Source organism: Hemitrygon akajei, chromosome 20 (genome assembly GCF_048418815.1).
Source record: "Hemitrygon akajei chromosome 20, sHemAka1.3, whole genome shotgun sequence".
Taxonomy (NCBI): Eukaryota; Metazoa; Chordata; class Chondrichthyes; order Myliobatiformes; family Dasyatidae; genus Hemitrygon; species Hemitrygon akajei.
In genome coordinates this window covers 38,237,726-38,260,104 of record NC_133143.1, presented here as the reverse complement: position 1 = coordinate 38,260,104, position 22,379 = coordinate 38,237,726, and the positions used below count along the sequence as shown (strand labels likewise).

At 41.4% G+C, this 22,379-nt stretch overlaps 1 protein-coding gene across 2 annotated transcripts; it reads right to left on the bottom strand.

Annotated features, from left to right (window-relative positions):
* Positions 1-4,427: 4,427 nt before the first annotated feature.
* Positions 4,428-15,690, bottom strand: vstm2a (V-set and transmembrane domain containing 2A). Of its 2 annotated transcripts, none has more exons than XM_073024177.1 (5): positions 14,938-15,690; positions 13,729-13,898; positions 8,992-9,042; positions 7,457-7,820; positions 4,428-5,501 (listed from the first exon to the last, which is right to left on the bottom strand). In XM_073024177.1, the coding sequence occupies exons 1-5, from the start codon at positions 15,008-15,010 to the stop codon at positions 5,431-5,433; spliced, it is 729 nt and encodes a 242-aa protein (XP_072880278.1). In that variant the 5' UTR covers positions 15,011-15,690; the 3' UTR covers positions 4,428-5,430. The 2 variants fall into 2 exon arrangements, with proteins under 2 accessions (XP_072880278.1, XP_072880277.1); XM_073024176.1 differs by having other exon boundaries at positions 4,428-5,620; positions 14,938-15,684.
* Between the last annotated feature and the right edge of the window lie 6,689 nt (positions 15,691-22,379).

Here is a 22,379-nt window from a genome sequence, read left to right as displayed (position 1 = left end):
ACTTTTAAATTGCAACTTAAGTATTGCGTCACGTCTTCCCACCACACACGAAGAGTGTAAGATGGCGCAGTGTGTTCGCCAGCATGATGTTTACCGAAGGGTTAAAAAATGGGGACAGGAGACACAAAAAGACCGTAAAACCTTCTGTAGATAGGCAAAAAGTAAAAGGTTTGGGAAAGTTAACGTGGATTCCTTGTGGACAAAGACAGGTGAAATTATAGCGGCAGGAGAAAACTGAGGAAATGGGAGAGAAACTGAACTATAATCTTCAGGAAGAGATAATAAACTTCCCGAGGAAGAGTGCGAATAATAGTTCCAGCGAGAACGAGGAATGGAAAGAATTTCGTATTTACGGAGACATTTTAGTAGAGAGCTACATGGCTGGACGAGAAAACAAAAGCACAAAGAACACTTCGGTAGGAAAATTTGAAAAGCCAATTCAGTCTTAAATGGTAAGAGATTAAAAGTTTTGATGAAGGGACCTGTGTGGCCTTGCAAGTGAATCACTGTAAGTTAGCATGCAGTTAAAACGTTTTGCCGCAATTATACAGGAAAACGATGAAGACTCGTGATCTACGTGTAGGTTAGGCCATTCCATCTAATGAAGAATATACTTGCAATAAAGGTTCAGCAGATTGGTGATTTGTGCTGGGTGGAAAGATTGAGATCTCTCCTACACTTCTGGAGTTTAGAAGAATGAACAGTGAGCTCAGTTAACCATTTTGAAATGGGTGGTTGTTTTATTGGGTGCAACGGCAAGAACCAGGGTTACTATCTCAAATGCACAAGACATTTTCAGATGCTAGTGGAACTCAGCAGGTCAGGCAGCATTAATGGAAAGGAACAGAGTCGGCGTTTCAGGCCAGGCCGTTCATCCGGAGTTTTCAGCATTTCAGTGTAATTGGTTGGCCGTTCAATTTCCTCACCCAGTGGGTGATAAACATTAGAGTTTTGTACCCAAGTGAAATGTTAAGGCTCAATCTCTCAGTATATTCAACACTGCAATAAGTCGGTTCTCGGATATAAAGGGAATCAACGAATAACTTCACTCACCCCAACTCCGAACTGATTCCATAAACTATGGACTCATTTTCAAAGTCTCAACAACTCTTTTTTTTGACTTGCAAAGCTTGTCTTCTTCTGAACATTGCTTGTCAGTCTTCAAGCAAGAGAAAATATGCAGATGCTGTAAATCCAAGTGTACTAAGCACACAAAATGCTGGAGCAACTCAGCAGGTCAATCAGCATCTATGGAAAAGAGTACAGTCGACGTTCTGGGCCGAGACCATTCAGCAGGACTGGAGAAGGGTTTCGGCCCGAAACGTCGACTGTACCCTTTTCCATAAATGCTGCCTGGACTACTGAGTTCCTCCAGTACGTTGTGTGTGTTGGTGTCAGCCTTTGTAGTTTTCCATTCATTATACTGTATTTCTCAGTTTTACTGTGAATGCCTTTATGAAAATGAATCTCAAGGTGGAATATGGTGACATTTAGTACTTCGCTAATAAATTTACTTTGAACTTTGAATGATGTTAGTGCAGGGAAGTGCTGCTGTAGTAAAAGGTCGGCAATGGTCTTATTAAGTGGCAGACTGGGACCAAATAGTCGATGCACGCATTAATTTCTGTCGATTAAGCGATCATCCTGTTGAAATGCTTAAATCTCTTACGTACAGATATTTGGTAAGGATTATACGGAGACAGGGACAATATTCCCTCTAGTGGTGGAATCCAGTAAATACTATTTGAACTTTTGAAGTGAGAGCCCGATCAACAGAAAATTTAAAAAGACTGAAAATGGTAGTTTTTTATTACTTGCAATCTCATAGTTATGTCAAGTATATGGTACATATCAACACCGATCTAATGGAAAGGCGAACCTGATTTGTCGGAAAGAGGAATATCGATCAACTATAATCTTAAAAGTTTCTGAAGTGAATCGCAAACCATATAATAAATTTTAAGAAACAAAGGGCCATTCTAAGATTTTGAAGTGAATTACGTCGAGTGTATTAAAATGGGAAATACATCGTTTTCTTTGTATTAAATGATTTTCTTCAAATACCATTTTAGAAACACCTGTTAGTCTTAGATATGCTAATAACTACCACTGAATCCCAGCTGCATTTTTTATTTCAAAATTGCTAATGTTTAGAAAATGTGCATTAAGTGCACTGCTGTAATATTGGTGACATTCATATCAATAGCATCTTTCAAAAGGGAACTGGATACCTGCTTAGAAGAAAAAGCGTGATAAAGCTGTGGGATAAGAGAACATGTGATAAAGTTTATGATTTCTTCAGGGTTAATGGATCATCATACTTCATATTCTAGGTTTCACATTTAGCTTTTCAACCAGTTCATTTCATTTCATTTCAACCAAGGTCTGGAATGTTGTCAAGCAATGTTTCATAAGATTAAACTTGCAGTGTAAAAGTATATTGAAGCATATGAAAAAACATTGTCAGGGAGTGACTTCCACATCCCTTTCAGATTTTCCCAGATCAATTAAATAAAAACATAACATGTTCTATTTTCAGTTTTAATTTGAGATATTCAGCATTCACATTTGCATTTCAAATGCAAACAAAGAAGTGGTTTTGGAGTGTTGTCATCAGTATAAAACACACAACTGCACATTTCTTCACAGGATGCTTGCAGAAACTTTAACAACAGCCAAATCTACATTTTAATCAATCATTTTGAGTGGAACATGAGGGAAAACTCAACATACCTTTCAAAATACTCAAAGGTTCTTTTGCATCCATTTGCAAGGGTAGATTAAACCTCAATATCCAAGGAGAGGACTTCAAACAGTCCCCAGAGCATCAGACCAAAGCTCTGCCCAGAAGTTTTAATAGTGGAAGTTAACAACTGTATCAGTATTATTATTACCAGATGAACCACAGGTGACATCATAATTCAAAATATTGACTGAGAGCTTGTCCAAATGGCTTGAATGACTTCTGCTTAAAATATCTAAAACATATTAAGAATGTTTTTTTTCCCCTGAAACCATACAAATGGTGGGACCAATTGCAAAATGGATAAAGCTCTGGCTCTTTTGTTTGATGTGACAGGCTCATGAGAATTCTTGGGTGAGTGGTGAGAAGTTTATCCCTCTTAAGCTTAACACAACTCCATTCCATCGGCATTAGAGGAATACAGAATAAATGAGGACAGAAACAAACTTCAATTGTGCAATGAGCTGGGCGATTGGAAATATCAGCTCTGCTATCAGCATTGCATTCAGATCTTGTATATTTTCAAGCAGATGCATTTCATTTAGTGCATTACCTTGTTACCCTGCTGCTTTATCTTTTTCTTGTACTTTTGGAAATGTTGAACCAATTCCAGCTGCAGACATTACTCAAAGGTTCTGGAAAACGGCTGACTGTAGACCATCTTGATTTTTCAGCACTTCTGAAAAATCACTCATCTGCTTAAATTGATTATTCATACCCAAAAGTCAGAGATCAAACCAATTAATGGAGTGCTGTCTTCATGAAGTTTTCTGAGAGCTTCAGATAACTGTACCATACAAGATACAGTGAGTATCTGTTTGCTAGCATCAGGTTAATTATCACATGAAGAAAACAATCTGCCATTTTCACTTTCATAAAGATAGTGCTGATTTGATTTCAAATTGGGTGACCACATATTTTATCTTGAAAGATAGAGGGGCCATCGGATAATTCTTCAAAGAACCATCCCAATTTAGTAACATCCATTTGTGTTGTTTTGGGCTGTCTTAAGAATAATGCTTCCATATATAAAGGGACCTTCAATCCTCACCTACTTTGTAGGCAGTTAAAATTTTAGGGTGGACCGTCAATGTTGTTCCTTAAAGAAGGGGCCCAATTTATGCACAGTGAAATCCCGGCAGATAAAGTATTAATAATCGGAAAATCTGTTTTAGTTATATTCATCTAGGAGCATTCCGTTAACTCTTCTGAAATTGTTCATTTGTATCTTTTAACTCCGCCTGCGAAAGAGGCCTTGATTTAAGTCTCTTCCGAATGGTGATACTACCCCTGACAGTGCAGCATTCCCTCAGCAACCGCCCACAATGCAGACAGACACCCTTTAGGCCAGAAACCGTATACACGTTGCTGTGACTCACTCATTCAATCCTCACCTTTTGTATGTCGCTCGGCTCCCGTTTTGAGAATTCCTAGCTGCATTGAAGATATTCCCTAAACGGTACACGGTTGAGAAACAAATTACTTTGAGACACCTATGATCCGTCGCCAACTTCATCATAACCTCTTCCACAACGTAAAAAAAACGGTGAGGTGATCATATTAACACAGGCGACTGGGGACGGGACTTAAAACTTGCACGTTTAATTTTGATGTTTAAACCCACCAGGAGTTTCTCTTTGCGAATGGAAACAAAGACAAATGAAATGAAAAATAATAGAACATCGTCCTTGATTTTTTGTTTAATTTCAAGTGATTTAGTCTCTACATAATATATTCGGTTGGCATCTCTGCAGTCTAATTTTCACCGTGTTGGGATTAGGCGAGGGCGGGTTACACAAAGATGACATTTTATTACAGAGAAATTAAACATAACCCAGTCAACGTCAACGCGATTTATAATTCTCAATTATTTTCTCATTTTCATTTTTTAAAAAATAAAACACTCACAATATACCATAAGCTTCTGTTTGTGTGTCGTTCACTCACAGACCGTACGAAAATTGTTTTAGATACACAACTTGCATTTCGGTAACGGGAGATTGTCCAGAGCTCTGATTGATTATGTTAATAGAAGTGAAAAAATAACGGATCACACAGTGTCGCATTATTAAAATTAGATTTAACCAGTTGTAAAAATAAAGTACTACTGGCGTTACAACTGCATCGGAATGACAAGGAGAGCTTCGGGCCCTCTGTGGGGAAGGATAGTAATGACAGCACACTGAGAAGCAGCAAATTATCTGCGTTAGGTCGCTTCTGCACATACAGGAGATTCCAATGGATAGTTATATCAAACTAGTACAGGAAGGGAATGCGATATCCAGATGCTGAGCGTGGTCGCACTGTCCAGAAGGTGTCTCTATTGCGATGAGAATCCTGCACACATTTACAGTGAAAACTTAGGATGGATTAAAGACTTCTTAAATCATCGAAGGTCGAATAAGATGGAGGGTGCAGTTAAAACCTTGAACGTACGTTGAGTTGCCTCGCACCGTGGCGATTCGTTAGTTGATAGATTTAATTGTACCGGAGTTCTCCCAGTGCGTAATTGCGTCAGGGGACGCCCCTACACTTGAAATCTTGCACACGGATTGCCCCATGCGTTGTTCATTATCGCTATCAAATCCATTTGCTGTAAATCTCCTGAGCAATGCCGTCGTGTGGTGCTTTATTTCTCTGCTTTGCTCTTCTCTAGGGGGCTCTCGTTTCTAGAGAATGACAGTGCATTAGGTGCAGAAGGGTTTAAAGTCGATTGTGCAGTCCAGTCCGTGGATTTTTACCATCCATTCGCTCTTTGCTTTAAGAGAAAGTGATAGTGGAAAAGTCAGCACTAAGACTATAGCAAAGCATCCTTCACAAAGCCACAAAATAGAAGCAGGACACCTAGTCCATCGCTTGCAGCTACGATCGTCGTCCCTGCGGAAGAAGTTAAAATATTCGCTCATCCTGGAAGATTTTGTTTCCGATATTTCTTAGAAACGCTTATACATTCAACACATGTATTTCAAATTAACGCTGGCATTTTCTGTCAATGCCCATCGCTCGGCTGGCCATGTTTTCCAAATAACAACATGACATTTCGCCCGAACCTGATTAAAGGAAAGGGGCAGCAAATGGTCTTAAGGGCGCATGATTCTCAGAAGCAACCTCTAATTAATGAAAGAAGAAAACAGAATGAACACAGTGTACTTTGTGCATTAACAATACCCGGACTCATTGCAGAAGGCTGCAATTTAAAAATCAGCCTGTGCTAACACTTTGCCTTAGGGGTCTCAATCCGATTTATCAGTTCTTTTCTGCTTTGTGAAGCTATTCCTTGTACATTAGCCAAGCGCATGTAACAATATACAAAAAAAAAACCCAGTGCTACAGATATGCTATAACGATACTACAGAGGAATAGAAACATTCCGGCTGATCAGTATTACGTTTACACAAGTCGCCCAAATATATAATACACATAGACGGAAGAAGTTGAATATCGAACCTTCACATTAAAAGGAGATAGTTCAAATACATAATAATGCCGAAGTACTAGATGTGATCGGTATCTTCAATACGTTTACCTACTTCGTCTCTCAGTGACCCGTTAAGGCAAAGATCCTCCCAGCACTGCAGCTCACGTGACCCAGTCCACGAGCCGACAGGGCTGGCATCATGTGGTCCTCTATTCTGTTTACAATATACTTTAAATAATCCCAAATAACGGCATGCACTTACAAATAGACCTCATTGCGTACAAAATCTCAATGGAACCCACAGATTTTCCTTAGAACCCTGCGCACGCTTGGCCACAGTTGGCTCCTGTGGCCGGTGCTGGCATTGCCGTTCACTTTGAGCAGAATGTTTTTTGCAAAAGCATACTTAAAAGAATCGTATGCACATTGCATATATTTCTTATTAATAAACGTGACATAGAAGGGGGCCTTTTAGCTCATCACTTCCAAGTCGCCCCATTGTAGGGCAATCCAATGGGTCTCTTCCTCCTGCTCTCCCCAACCCCTTCCCCATTTGAAAGCTCCACTTCCATCATACCTTCAGACAGTGAATTCCAGATCATAGCGATCCACCGTAAAACAAATCCGTCTATTTCCCCTTCATGATATAAAATCATTTACTCCCAGTCCTTGAACCATCCACTAATGGAAGAAACCTCCTCCGTCTATTATGATGTTATAAACCGCTTCTTATCTATTGTTCTAATGAGCACAACCCGATCTTTCTGGTCTAGCTTTGCAACTAGATCCCTTATACCAAAAACCATTTCAAAGAATATTTCCTGCATACTTTCCTAGATTCTGGCCGCTGCAATGTCACTGTGTGGGCACAGTAACCATCGCACGGCACCATTTTCGGCTTACATACCCTCCAGGAATCAAATACAGACTGACCAACATCTTTCCCTTGAACTGCGTTAACAATAACAACAATTGAAATAACAGGCCATTCACAACATAGGGCCTCTTCTGGTTATTGCTAAGCACAGATTTAACTGATGCATTGCCAATGACTGATATCTAAAGCAATGATTGGCCAGGATGCACTTTGGAATGGCCTGTAACTCTTATAAAGGGCCCCCTATATGGAGTGACGATGCTTCTGCAGTTAATAATGAATACGTGATGTAACCATCAACTCGCTGATAGGCGGGCAAGTAAGCAATAAAATTTCATGTTTTTTACATCAGCGAGGACAGAAGCCGGTCGAGAAAGCGAGCCCTGCCTGCTGCTGTCGAAGGCCGTGCCTTGCCTACCTGATGTGGATGTGGCGCTCTGCCTGAGGTTTGTGGCTGCCGGCCTTGACGTTGCGCCCGCCTGCCCTTCATTCGTGTCTCTGCTGCTCTGGGAACGGCGGCCCGGACGCTCGCTGGGAAGGCCTGCCGCAGCCGGGGGACTACGCAAACCTTTGCCGTCGTGCAGGGACAACGGCGGAGGTTCGAGAGCCTGTAGGGCCCGGGCATAGCTCGTGTTCACGTAGAGTCGGCCCCGAGCCTTGTACTCGTGTAGCTCTCCATTGTTGGCGTCGGTCACCCGGCACTCGTAGAGCCCTTCGTCATCCTTCCGCACTTTGGAGATCTGAAGTTTATGGGAGATGTCACTGCCCATCACTTTCACTGTCTACAAAAGTGGGGGTAGGAGGAGGAGGAGGGATGAGATAAATACCAGATAAATGGACCATTATCACCAGACCAGTGTTTTCATCGCACTACCATCCATCTTCAGTATCCCCGCGACACCAAAGTAACATCATCAAAGACCCACAAGAGCATTGGCATAGGCGGATTTCTTCAAAGTGCTGGCGCTCCCTGCAGAAACTATTCCACCCCCACCCCCCAGCATGTCGAGCTCTGTGGAAGCACACCGCGAACAAATGATCAAGGCTTTTCCAACTGTCAGGCCGCATCACCCCTTCCGAAGTGTTGAAGGCACGAATTCATCTACGGCTTCATCGGGAAGAGTTTAAGGTGTTGGAGGTGCGTGAGTCAATGCTGGGAAGAGTAGAGCCAATGAGGCCTCTGCTGGGGGAACTACAAACAAGATGGCAGCACTCGCATTGAACAGTGGGAACGGTCGCGCATTAGTCCTGATGTCAGATGACATGTGTTAGATCAAACTGAGTAAAGGCACAAAACATGAAAGGAAGGGGGTAGTGTGGAATCTTTTCGAACTTGTTAATAACTCCCGTTTGGGGTACTCTGGCCACTGGCTATCTTGAGATTCAGATTGGATTCAAGGACACAATGCCGCCGACTAAATAATAATTAAGAAAATGGTTGGAATGGGAATTTATAGTAAATCTCTATGTAGTATGTTTCATTGTACAATGCGTTAATGAATTTTCCATCAGTGAATGAGACTGTCAATTAGAAACATTAACCATTGTTCCAAATACAGTACATTAAAAGAACGACTCGAGCTTAAATTTATGCCTCTTACTAAATTTCTTTGTTTTCATAAAAATGCCAGCTTCACTTAGTTTTGTCGAGTCGTGTTGAAACGCTCACAAAAAAGCAGTGTGATCAGTTCTGCAAGTACCCTGTATCTACCCATGTTTCCCCTAGAAGGCGTTGTTTTGCACTCTGCCTCCTGCTTTTCTAAACACCTCCGAGAAAATGAAGCACAGTTCATTCCCAAATTGTCCCCTACAGTTGAATGTACCTCAGAAATTGATTGTGACGGAAGCGGAACGGACGCAGGAAATTCACTAAATCCCCAGCCACACCCTTACACCTCTGCTTTAACAGAGCGCGACTGCCCCGCCTCTCCCTTTATCGAGGCCTTTACTCACACTTATTTTCGTCTCGTCGTTGATCATTTCGCTTTGCGGCAAAGTGTCCAACTGCGTGAAAGAGAAAACGGTTGGAACACATCATGAGATAAAGGCATCACCCAGATCAAACTATCAATGTCGAGGATAGCGACAAACTAGAGATTTTCACTTGAGATTCGACGCCCGATACACACAGTAGAAAATCTCCGTGGCTGTGACTGAACCACTATGTTTATTTTTATTATTCTAACTCTTGTTTACTATTCCGACATTATATTGGGCATAATTAAAGTACCATAAAGTACCCAGGGGGGAGTACATCCATATATGATGGCTGACGTATTCCTGCGAACTGCTTGGGAAGTTTCTGTGTATAAATATTTAGAGCTGTTTCTCCATTACTCATGGAGTAATAAACGTCCAGCCCTGACCAAGTACTGCGCTTCCTTCACTTTTGAAATAATGAGATGCGAGCGGTGTCAGTATTCCCAGCCTGTGTCGGAGTTTGCGCCGTATGTTGCAAGCACCCCTTAAATCGTCTGCACCTCATACAAATCATGGGATGGATTCGCCTCTTCCCCTTACATGTGCCATTGCTACCCGCATTTCATAATTTCGCGGATATTGATCCTAATCCCCTGGTATGGATCCCATCTCTTGCCTATCGCATGCCCCTTTAATTAAAGTCACCATTTACCATCTCGAACAGGTTGGTGAAACGGACAAGATCTCCAAGTTGGAAACGAGGTGCCAAAATACAAACATGGGGTCCAGTTTGTACCCAGTGAATGAAAGCAATCCCCAGTTATTAACCATTAGATTCTCAAAGTAAACAGCGCAGCGCGCATAAACCGTGTAAATTACAGTGTTACTCTCATTACATCTCAGGGTTTTTGTTACATTCATCATTTAAAGAGTCTAATCGAAAAACATCAACCAACCACGGAGTGTAGGCTACAAGTTCTGATCTATACCCAAGCATGTTTTCATTCTGCCTGTGCCTTCCTCCAAGCGCTCGCCTTACTGCAGAGCGTTTGATTTGCATCGAAGGATGACGGAGAGGAGACGGCGCTGAGTACATAAATGCTCTCCAAATCCAGCTAACTCCACGGAATCATTGCGCAGCATTAAATAAATCGGTCAATTCATCGAAGTATTGGGCGAAAAATGGTAAAATAATAGAAGCAGGAAAATTCTGTGAAGGAACAATGCAATTGGTGAAACGCAGTGTAAGGAGATAGATGATGGAATGCAATGGTGTGTGAGGGTTATGAAAAGAGTATGAGGAGGCATGAGGGATCCTATGAGGTGAGTCTGAGGATGTATAAAGGAATGTGTGAGTGACAGGGTAAATGAGGAAGAGAGTGATGGAGCGTGTCAAGGAGGAAGAAAGGAAGATATGAGGGAATATCAGCATCTGCATATGTTTATTACATGAGCACCTTTCTGATAATGAAGTATTAAAATGTGAAGTAGTGTGGAGGTGTGTGAGTCTGAGGATGCATGAGAGAGTGTGAGGATGTGTGAAGGAGTGAGTGACTGAGGCTTTATGTGTGTGAGAAAGTGAGAGAGTATGAGGAAGAATGAGGATGTATGTGATGGCGTGTGAGTGTGAGGGAGAGTGTGAGTGTGAAGAGGGAGGGATGTGTGAGTGAGAGAGAGAGTGGGTGTATGAGTGAGAGGGAGTGTGTGAGGGAGAGAATGAGTGTGTGTAAGGGAGAGGGTGTGTAAATGTGAAGGACTGTGGATTTGTGAGTGTGAGGGAGAGAGCAAGTGTGAGTAAGAGAAACTGAATGTGAAGAATAGTGCATGTGTGCGTGAGGAGAGGTACTGTGTGAGTGTGAGGGAGTGAGGTATTGTGAGAGAATGAATGTGAGGGAGTGTGTGAGTGAGAGAGTGTGTGAGTGTAATAGAGTGAGGGAGTGTGAGTGAGAGAAAGTTAATGTGAGGGAGAGAGGGCGTGTGAGTGAGATGGAGAGAAGATGTGTGAGTGTGCAAAGAGAGGGTGTGTGTGTGAAAAGAGGTGTGTGAATGTGAAGGATAGGGTTTGTGAGTGTGAAGGAGGGAGGGTGTGTGAGTGTGAAAATAGAGGGTGTGTGAGTGTGAAAAGGTGTGTGAATGTGAAGGAGAGGGTGTGTGAGTGTGAAGAGAGGGTGTGCGAGTGTGAAAATAGAGGGTGTGTGAGTGTGAGGGAGAGAGGGTGTGTGAGTGTGAGGGAGATAGGGTTTGTGAGTGTGAAGGAGGGAGGGTGTGTGAGTGTGAAAAGAGAGGGTGTGTGAGTGTGAGGGAGAGAGGGTGTGTGACTGTAAGGGAGATAGTGTGTGTGAGTGTGAAGGAGAGAGGGTGTGTGACTGTAAGGGAGATAGTGTGTGTGAGTGTGAAGGAGAGAGGGTGTGTGAGTGTGAAAAGAGAGGGTGTGTGAGGGAGAGAGGGTGTGTGAGTGTGAAGGAGAGAGGGTGTGTGAGTGTGAAAAGAGAGGGTGTGTGAGGGAGAGAGGGTGTGTGAGTGTGAAAAGAGAGGGTGTGTGAGGGAGAGAGGGTGTGTGAGTGTGAAGGAGAGAGGGTGTGTGACTGAAAAGAGAAGGTGTGTGAGTGTGAAGGAGAGAGGGTGTGTGAGTGTGAGGGAGAGAGGGTGTGTGACTGAAAAGAGGTGTGTGAGTGTGAAGGAGAGAGGGTGTGTGAGTGTGAGGGAGAGAGGGTGTGTGAGTGTGAGGGAGAGAGGGTGTGTGAGTGTGAAAAGAGAGGGTGTGTGAGTGTGAGGGAGAGAGGGTGTGTGAGTGTGAGGGAGATAGGGTGTGTGATTGTGAAAAGAGAGGGTGTGTGAGTGTGAGGGAGAGAAGGTGAGTGTGAAGGAGAGAGGGTGTGTGAGTGAGATGGAGAGAAGATGTGTGAGTGTGAAAAGAGAGGGTGTGAGTGTGAAAAGAGAGGGTGTGTGAGTGTGAGGAAGTTTCTGTGCGTGACATATGAAATCATGAGGAAGTTCATGAATATGAGGATGTATGAGAGAATGTGCGAGGATGTATTAAGGGTTGTAAGGGGTAATGTGTGAGAGAAGGTGTGTAGGAGTGTGAGTGAGTGTGTGAGGGTTTGAGGATGTAAGAGACTATGTAGTTATGTGAGGATGTGCGAGGCTTTCTGTGAGAGAGTATGTGAGTGTCACAGTGTATGAAAGAATGAGAAGGTGAAGGAGGGGACGTGAGGATGTGTATGAGAGTGTGGGCAGAGAACGAGGGTGTTTTATGATGATGAGAGTAGGGAGGACAAAGTAGAGAGTGAACATGAGGGTGAGGGGCTGTACAGGGCATGAGTGAGGTATACACAATTTTATAAAGCAGAATAAGGGCACGTAAGGATGTGGGAAAGTGTGCAAAAGAGGGAAGCTTCATGAATGTGTGTGAATGGGTGCAAAGAATTGTGTAAAAAGACTGAGAATATTGAATTGGATTGACTTTATTTCTTACATCCTTGACATGAGTAAAAATCTTTACCTTACGTCTTATAAGGTTTATGTGTGAACATGTGTCAAGGTGTGTGCAGATGTAAGAAAATGAATGACGGGGAGCATTCCTGAGGCTGTGAGGGGGAGTGCGAGGGAACTGGTGTTGGATGGGAATGCATGAAGGGGTGTGAGTGTGCAGAGAAATTGGAATTGGAATTGTGCAGAGCTGAGACATGGAACACTGAGAATACACGAGAGAGTGTGTTTATCAGAGAATGGAAGTGTCAGTGTGTATGAGGGTGTGTGTGAGTGAGAGCATGTAAAGAGTTGATTTCTGGGTGTGATTGCTTATGGTAGTTTCCGTAGGTACGTGGCAGCACAAATAGGTGAGGTGTGTGAGAGTGTACTAGAGGGGTATGTGAGCATGTATCTGGGATATATTGTGGTATGTGTGAGACTGTGACAATGTTTGTGGACCTGTGTAATAGCGTGAGAGGATATGGATCAAGTGTGAAGGGGTGTTAGTATGTGTAAGGGAGAGTGTGTACAGCAGAATACACAGGAATGCTGGAATGCCCATGTACAAGAGCATGGGGGTGTGAGGGGATATTCAAACAGAGTATGTTGGATATATAATAGAGTATGTGGAGGCCTGTGAGGAAGTGTGTATATGGGGGTTATGAAAGACTGAGTGAAAATGTATTGAGGCTGTATGTCATGGGCTTATCCTGAAATGTGCAAGAGGATGTGGGAGTGAGGGCACATAATGATGTGTAATGACCCAATGATGGTGTCTAACAGGTGAGCTGATTATAATGGAGTACATGGATGTCTTTGTGAGGCCACCTAATTGTAATTAAGGGGCTGGTTTGTGTATGTGGATGAGGCAGGGCATTGAGTGAATTGTGTGTGATGTGGATGTGTAATGTACGAGAGAGATAATGCTTGTGTGTCGTCGTGTGTTGGTGTGGGTGGGGGAGGTAAGTCAAAATGCAGGGGTCTGTGATGTGTCTAATGAAATGCTTGCCGATGAGAGAGTGAGAATGCAGGGGTCTGTGATGTGTCTAATGAAATGCTTGCCGATGAGAGAGTGAGAATGTGTCATGGAAATGATTGAATGCGTGAAGGTGTGTGCTAGTTTGAGAGGAAGCGGGTGTACACTAGTTTGAGGGATGGTGCAATAGACTGCCTGTATGTGCCTGTGCTTATGGGTATGTATGTGTACAAGGATGCGTGGGTGCGACGGATGGAATCGATAGCACCTCCCTACATAATCGATAGTACAGCGGTCCCTTTGAGCTGTCGATTAATCCGTACCTGGATTTGGCTGTTTTCTGGGCTGTATTCCGGCTCCAAGGGAACTCGAATGAACCACCACTGGATCTCCAGATAATAGGACGGTGAGCCGCTGCCTCTGAACGCACAAGCCATTTCCACATTGTCGCCTTCTCTAGCTGTTACACTTCCGGGGAACTCAGTGAATTGCGCTGAAATCAACAAGCGTTTACATATTTTTTTTTTTACCCTAACACGGGCTGAAGCGCGACTCTCCGCCTCAAACATTTACTGGAAACATTATCAACACAGAAAGCTCCCTGATTCTATTCTCTCCACACGCAGCGCTCTGGCGCGCAACAGCTGGACCCGCTGTTGTTTTTTAAGACCCTGTGTTGCTTCAGTTATTAAATCAGTCCGCATTCTCCATCGGTTTCCACCATTCATACATTATTAATAATAAAGATTATTAATAATAATACATTCTATTGCATATCAATGAGATTCGGCATCCTGAAATAATGCCACCTTCTTACGCGGGAACTTGAAGTAAGTGACGGGAGATTATTTATTCGTCCTCAATATCTTTTCTCCAGCGGTTCATCATTTAAGTCCCTCGATTTTTGTTTACTTTCTATTTAACCTTTCATTCACTGTCTCATTTATTATCTTCCTTTATCTCTCCAACTCGCTCCCCCATTCCAGCATCTCAACTCTACCCCCCCCCCCCCCATCCTCTCGGTTCCACTTCTTCCCTTTTCCTGGTTTACGTTTAATCCCTCTCCTATCTGCCTTCAATTCATCATTTCCGCTGAATTTACAGTCGAACGAAATGCTTTGAATAAGTAAAAGGCATATGAAACACCCAAACGTGCCTTGATTGTTTTGCATAACGTTAATTGTCGTTTAACCTCAAGCTGCCGCTGCAGACAGTGGATGTGCGAGATAGTCCGTGTATCTATCGGCAAGTCTCTACCTAACAGACTCTTCGCTCTATCCAAATAACTACCCAACCGACTCTATCCTCAAGTAACAGCACAAAACGTTATCGTACTCTCCCGCTCCCAACTCCTCAGGGCGTTTTCTGACGAATTCCACGCTTCAAGCCTCGACCCGTAAATACAAATAATTAATCAGCTAATAGTTCTTCCCCCCCCCCCCCCCCCCACGCCACTCTCCATTCTAATCTCTCTCGTTGTAATTTCAATCACGGGAACGTCGAAATCTTATTTAAAACAGTGGCAGACTTACCTTGGGATGAAATCCCCAGTTGAGCGCAGAAGACAAAAAGGCAACCAAGAGAAAGAGGAAAGGAGCCCATCATCCCAAACACACATTAGAAGCGAAGAATCTTGCAGTCCCGGCAATTTATAAAGGCGAGCCAGTATTTCTTCTCGGCAGCCACTGCGATATTTGCTGCATTCCGCTCTCAGTGTGGCTGACTCGCTCTCTCTCTCTCTCTCTCTGTGTGCGTGTGTGTTTGTGTGCGTGTGTGTTTGTGTGTGCGCGCGCGTTTATGGGTGATCCGTGTTTCTGGAGGTGAGCAATATTGCGGCTGGTTAACCCAAAGCCCAGCTCCAGAGTGAGAGTCGCTGGTGGAGAATAATGCGAGAGCTACTGCTTGTTCTCGGGTACCTGTCTCCAGTGCGTCAGTCACTTCTCCACACTGCGTCTTCACCCTCATCACATTCTGTAAGCAGCCCCAGGAAACATCCGCCCATCAGACCAATCAACCTTACACGCTGCAACTTCCAGGGGCTCTCGGTCCCTGCTCTGAATGGTTAGAACCGGGTAGTCTGCGTTATGCAAAACAACACATTCACCCACTTTTGAGCACAAGGCGGACCGAACGAGAACCGTTATATGCATCGCGACACAAGTGTTATTAACAAAAGGTCGCAATCCAATTCAGGCGCAAAATGCAAACTGCCAGTGTTACTGCGTTGTATTCGAAGTACTTTTCTCCCAGCGGTGTAACTAATGCAGCGTTTACCGCTGGTTATCGCCGCAGAGCGGATGGCTTGCACTGGGGCGGAGGTTGAATGCGGTCCATGTCTATGTTTTAGCACTGCAATTTGTAAAGCTTCTGTCCTAAACAACTCCGCGCTGAGCGGGCTCACGATTAACACTTTCTTTATCTTAATCCAGTTCTATTTTGTGAAGTTACCTCAGTGGAAGGGCTTAATTTAACACTGGATGCAGGTGGGAGCATAACAAACTTAATACATAGACTATGAACATCGAATGAAGTGGCTTTTTAATCCATCGATTGGCACTTATTTGATTCGTTATTTATTATTATGTCGCTGCAATTTGACTGGAATATTAAGTAATCTAACACGTGGATACTATATTCTTTTACTCGACCCCGTGTTGTGCACACCCATTTAAGGTGATGAAATGTGGAAAAAATAATCAAATAAGGAAATTGAGTGCCAACAGAAACGTGGAACACACCGAAACCCCATTTTCAAATAGGGATTCGGTGGCTTGAACAGCAACAGGATCAAACCCATACACTGGGGGTGGGAGGGGGGAGTGTTCATCACTTCTGCTATGAGGTGATTCTTCGATCAGCTTGTACCAATCGCACCTCTGTATATCTTGTATCTTGCATGGCTTATATATGGAATAAAAAAGAAAGGCGGCATTTTGTCGGACTGTGTAAGCATAAGTAAATTTTATTTTTTTTTGTCGTCAGGAATTAGTAACAAGGCATTCTAGAAAGAGGCTTCCATTAGATTGGTTGGAATTTTGATAGCGAACAGCAACTAAACGCCGTTCGAGTAATGCAAACTGAATCATCTGGTGGATATCAGTTTGATAGACTCCCAGTCCTCTGCCCCATCGGTTACTTCACAGATGAAGTTTCTCGACCTTCAGATACCATTCCTGTTAGCAGCAGGTCAAACTCGTGTACAAGACGCTCAGAGTTTCAGGGGGTGTCCCGCGTGCCGTGTGTCCCATCTCGTACATGTTCTGCTGCATCACGGCTTCCCTTTCAGAAACAGCGATACATTTGTGGAAATCCTTGCAGTTCCCACTTTGACCTCACTGGAAAACTCACAATCCAAAACCCCGAACTGGAAACAAATTGTACTCGATCCCAAGGAACTGCCTGTGAAGAGAAGACCTGTCTGCAGCATTATCTAAGATTATTGGCCAGTTGCATGGCTTATAATACTCTAGGAACAGACCCGTTTTTATTCCTTGCTCAAGAAGATGCCTATTGTAGGTTAACTTATTTTTTTAAGAGATCTGTATTTTAACTGATTCTACTTGGCTTCATTCTGATGTCAATTACATTTCCATCGATGTTGTTACCACAAACTTCCAAAAATGAAATGCAAGTAAGATGATCAGGAAGGAAATATTTCATGCCCATAGTGTTTTCATTCTTAGCCAAAGTAGATGGCACTATAGCTCCCTCTGCCATTGCAGAACAATCCCTCATCACAGGGCACCCTGGTAATTGACAGATATGAATAAATTCCTGGATAAGGAGACCCTTTCCCCATCATTGCTCCAATAGCCTTGCTTCCTCATTGTTTTTCAGATTTCCTCTTTTTTTATTATCTGATATTTTTCAGCCTGTCTCCTTTACAGTGACATTGTCCCGAAGTTTCTTATCTCCACTGGTATCATTTTTCACTTCTGTACAGTTCTTTCTTAGTACCTTTTTTTTCTGGGAACTATGAGTTTCCGCAGGGTTTATTTCTCTCCACTGTCTGCAGTCTGTCTCAAAAAGCCTCATTTTCTCTTCTGCCACTTAGTTTCCTTGCCCTCGTGGCATTTATAATTTCTCAGCTCATATCAATACCTATTCAGTATTTCTATTTTACTTCTTTTCAGATTCTTTTCCTTGTTTTTGACCTTACAACTCATTCAATACGATTTGCAATGTTAAAGCAGACTGATCAAAGAATGCACATATATTTATGCAATATTTCCCTAGTGATATGTCTACCTAATTAATGGAGAGTGTTATGGGTATGAGATAAAAGCAATGTCTGTATTCATAGTGATTATAGTATTCACTTTATAGGGATTCACTCTACATTCAGTTTCATGGTTGAAATATTAGTTGTCAGTAAGCATTATGGAGATTAAAATTAGGACTCACTGAGTAACATGGAAATGCATGTTGTTCAACTTAGATCAACTCAGTTAACCTGGTTGCCTAATAATATGACTTCAACTACATTTGTACTGATACTGTCACAGTGAAAAACATTTTACATTCCTTTCACTTTGGCATTTTTTCACAACGCTGCTTCTGAGTCATCACAACTTTTGACTCACCATGCTGTAATATTTTCCCTTACATGTGGAATTCAAAACTTTGCCACAAATACAGTTGCCTTTTCAATGTCTTTGGTGTTTGACCAGAGCAGTGAAAGTGAGGCACTGGCCTTCACAGATACATCTTCTATGACTATTTTCTGAAAGCTCAAGCTGTACTTTGTTCCAGCTATTACTTCAAATGCAACAATGTTACACAAGGACTTTTTATCATTATCATTGTTGTGAATGTCTTTTGTATTTTTGCAAAGGCATTAGAACAAAGTTCTAAGAATTGATCTACATTATAGTCACCGATTGCAGGCAATATATATTTAGTTAGAAATGTATTTCCAAATTAAAAATTTGCTTCGTGCCAGATGTTCCATTAAATTTATTTTTTATATAATTGACATTGAATTGTGTAATGCACCAAATGTGGCACTGCAGAAATCTTTTTCTAGGTAATACTTTCTTCTATCCTCTGGATCTCTCAAAACACTTACCGCAAATAAATTACTCTTGATTCATAGCTATTATAAACAAATACAACACTGATTTATGTAGAGTAAGATTCCACAATTAAAATAGGATGAATGATCAGATAATCGCTGTTGGTGATGCTTTTTATAGATAAGTACTGACTGCAGAAGAACTATGTAGTTTTTCTTTGAATAACATCATACCATCTTTTATGACGACCTGAACAGGGAGTTGACACCTTAGTTTAATATCTCATCTGAAGAACATCTCCCCTGACAGTGGATCATTACACAAAATATCTACCTAGATTTTATGCTCACACACTGGAGTGGGACTTGAACTAGCAACCAAGTGACTCAGAAAAGTGAATTTACTGTTGTGAAACTGAGTGGAAATTTTCAAGGTTATTTTAATGTATAAAATAACTTGATAACTTTGATACATTAAATATTTGTCTTTACAACAACATTGAACTATATGATATTGTATTCTTATTACTTTGCTGTATCACTGTCAAATACGAATATATTTTTAAAATTGACATTGATGCATACCACATTTGCTGGGTCAGAACCACTTTAAGTGCAGATAATATGTTCTTCTGAAAGTCATGAGATCTTATGCCAACTTGTGATTTTCCTTGAATTTTGAACAACTTCTCAATTTTGAGAATTTTAATTTTTCATCCCTTTGTTCAAATCCCAGTGAGGGCTCACACACTCCAATCAGTGTATCATCCTCCAGTTTATTCATTGCTAAACCTCTCTGATTTTAAATGGCTCCTTAAGAGCTAGCAGCCTGATAACATTTCAGATCACATGCTTTGATGTTATTTTGTGTGGCTTGAGTCAAAATTTTGTCTGATAAATCTTCTCTGAAGTGCTTGGATATTTTAATGATGGAATGTAAATGCAAGTTATTTTGGCTGTTGCCAACAAACTTGTGCTTCTTGTGCTCATCTAATCTTTTACTTTCAGTTTTTTTTCTTACAAACAATGCCTTACATGAGTTGATATGGGACCCTGGTGTTTGCCTTTAATTAGCAATATGGAAAATGTTGGTTACCTATTCAAGCTAAACCACAAGTAACAGCCACAACAAAGGATAAGAAGTAAGTGGAAAAAAACTGACACACAATTACTCATAATGTTGCAGCATTTGGTTGTCACAATGTCACGTACCTATTATTGAAAGGATTAGCACATTCAATATGCTTATTGAAATCCATGCAACTGAAGTCACATTGCTTTTCTCCCCACACTGCCACTGAGCCAATGCGAGCTCCTTTATATAGGTTCTCAGCAGCATCTCACCTTTGGGCATCAAGAATAGTTTAGATGACAGTTGAGGAACATTGTTCTCTTCTTAAGTTACGGCACGATCTACAGAACAGAAGATTTAAACTTTTTATAGCATCATAAGGTACTGTCAGGGAGCTGGCATTGTGGAGTGGAAGCTGCTAAATGACTGGAGTCTGAATCGATTTATAACATAGGTACTGCCTGTTAATAAGCATAAGTGTGCACAAAGCAATGATAACTCTTGATTCTTTTACTTTCATCTTGGCTCAATTGCTATTACTCCTTATGCTTTGGGTTGAAGTCTCCCTCTTGGATTTGTGGACTTTATTAAGGTCACTACTTCATTAATTAGAAAGTGCATTCTAGGGGAGGTTAGCTGAGGCTTTAAACATAAAAGATGGATTTAAAAGATCCCATGGCACTATTCAAAGAAGGGCAGCAGAGTTTCTTCAATCTTCAATCTCCTGATCTTTGCAACTATTGTTTCATTTTAAAAAAAGTATCAACTGGCTCTATTTCCGGTTTGCACCATCCTGCTGTTTTGTTCTCATTGTTGTATTCATTATGAACATGTATATGGTTTACTTTGTGAGCTTCACGCAAACAAGAAATTTCATTTCACTGCTGTATATGACAAACACTCTCTGCACTAGGAAGACTTCCCAAAGTACGAAAGTGCCTCCCAGCTTTCCTACAGATCCAGCTGTATTGACTTAGGTTGTTGGCCTTGTCTAGAATGTTGTTGTGGATCTACCAATAGGAAGGCAGAAAAATTAAGCTGGGTTTTAGAGGTCAACAAAAACAGGAGCGTCACAGTGGATAACCCTGATGGATTGACAAGAGGATGGAGAAAGGGGTACAGCTTCTGTCAAGAATTGGTTCTCAGTGCTACCTGTTATAGAGGTAGCTACTAGAAGGCTATAGGATGATTTAACCCTCAAATTTTTCCACTGAGTTGGGTGGGACGACAACCAGAGGTCATGGGTTAAGGGGAAAAGGTGAAAAGTTTAAAGGGAACATGAAGGGAAAGTTCTCCACTCAGAGGGTCATGAGAGTATGGAATGAGCTGCCAGCACAAGTGGTGCATGTGAGTTCAATTTCAATGATTAATAGAAGTTTGGAGAGGTACATGGATGGTAGGGCTATGGTCCCGGCAGTGCAGGTCGATGGGATTAGGCAGTTTAAATGGTTCGGCATGGACTAGAAGGGCTGAAGGGCCTGTTTCTGTACCGTACTATTCTATGACTCTATGACTCAATATGTCCTCTCTGATCATAAATCTTCATATATGATGTAAAATAAAAAGTGACACAATAATAATTTTTTGTACTGTGACTGATGATAGATGAACTTTAAAGAGATAGAGCTTTTGTGCCTTCAGTGGGGCAGTAATTTGAAAATAATCAGAATCAGAATCAGGCTTATTATCACTGGCAGGTGATGTGAAATAATGTTCAGTTTGTTCAGAGTTGCTTCCTACTTTATCTTTGGAAGAATGCTTTGCATTTACTTTGCATGAGAATAGTGGTGATGTCTCCAAAAGTGGTGCAGTAGAAGCAAAAGATAACCAAACCAGGTCAATTGAACCAAGGCTGACTTCATCCATTCTCTTGTAATTTCAACTACCTCTCTGTTGGAAGGAAACAGTCTTCATAAACAGCATCAAAATCAATGAGGATTCATTGTCTTGGAGTCCAATTCTTCAACTACTTTTCACAATACTAAAAGGGGAGAATTTTTCAAAGAAAAATAATGAGCTGTCGCAATCTAATTATGTTTTTACTTTGCTTCCAAGATTACTATTTGAAAAAAAATCCCAAACTCGTCAGTTCTGATATTACATATAAACTTTCCCCACATACTTCAGTCATAAAATATGTAAATTTAATGTTGTTTTTAATGCAATTAAGAGTGCTAAAATCCAATTAAAAATATACTGCAAAAAATGTGTGGTCTCAAATTTCATGTCAGTGGGCAACATTCTCTAAATTTTTTTACAGCTTCGTGGAATATTGAGCAGGGAATATTTGCATGGCCTGAAAACTGTACAGCACTTTAAATATTTTATTTTTGTAATATGCATGCTATGAATATTTAGAACATGTGATTTTAAAAAATCACATGTTTTTGATTTTGATTATTAATTGAAAGGTATAATGAAATAGAGTATAACAAACAAAATCTTCCACGTTTTGTAAACCTTTTCTCATCTCTCTTTATTACAAATCCATTCTCTGTAGACACTGTCCAGAATAATTTTGCATCCAGATGAAAGATACATCTTAATCCTCATTTGATCATCCAAATGTTCCACTTCTAGTCTGTTTCTGGATTTGAATTTGATTGAATTCATAAGACTGAATCCATGTTCTCAGTCAGCATTAGCAGCTTGAAATGTTCCAACGATGCCAACAAGAAATGACATTTCTTCAAATTCTTTGTTTCTAAGCACGTAATTCAACGTGTCAGTGAAAATCTTAATTGAAGCAGTCTTAACTTTCTCACCAATGACAAATTTGGAATCACAGTATCGCTGTGCTATTTTTGAGGCAATGCTTTCATCATAGTTCGTAATAGTAGTAGAGAATTTATTTGTCAGCTGTGCCATTTTCTTTATCAAATTCAAAA

Coding starts and splice junctions, on each gene's coding strand:
- vstm2a (XM_073024176.1), bottom strand. CDS start 15,010: ATGATGGGCTCCTTTCCTCTTTCTCTTGGTTGCCTTTTTGTCTTCTGC. Junction 13,899..14,937: donor ACTGGGGATTTCATCCCAAG/GTAAGTCTGCCA, acceptor TGTTGATTTCAG/CGCAATTCACTGAGTTCCCC. Junction 7,821..8,991: donor ACGACGAGACGAAAATAAGT/GTGAGTAAAGGC, acceptor CCACTTTTGTAG/ACAGTGAAAGTGATGGGCAG.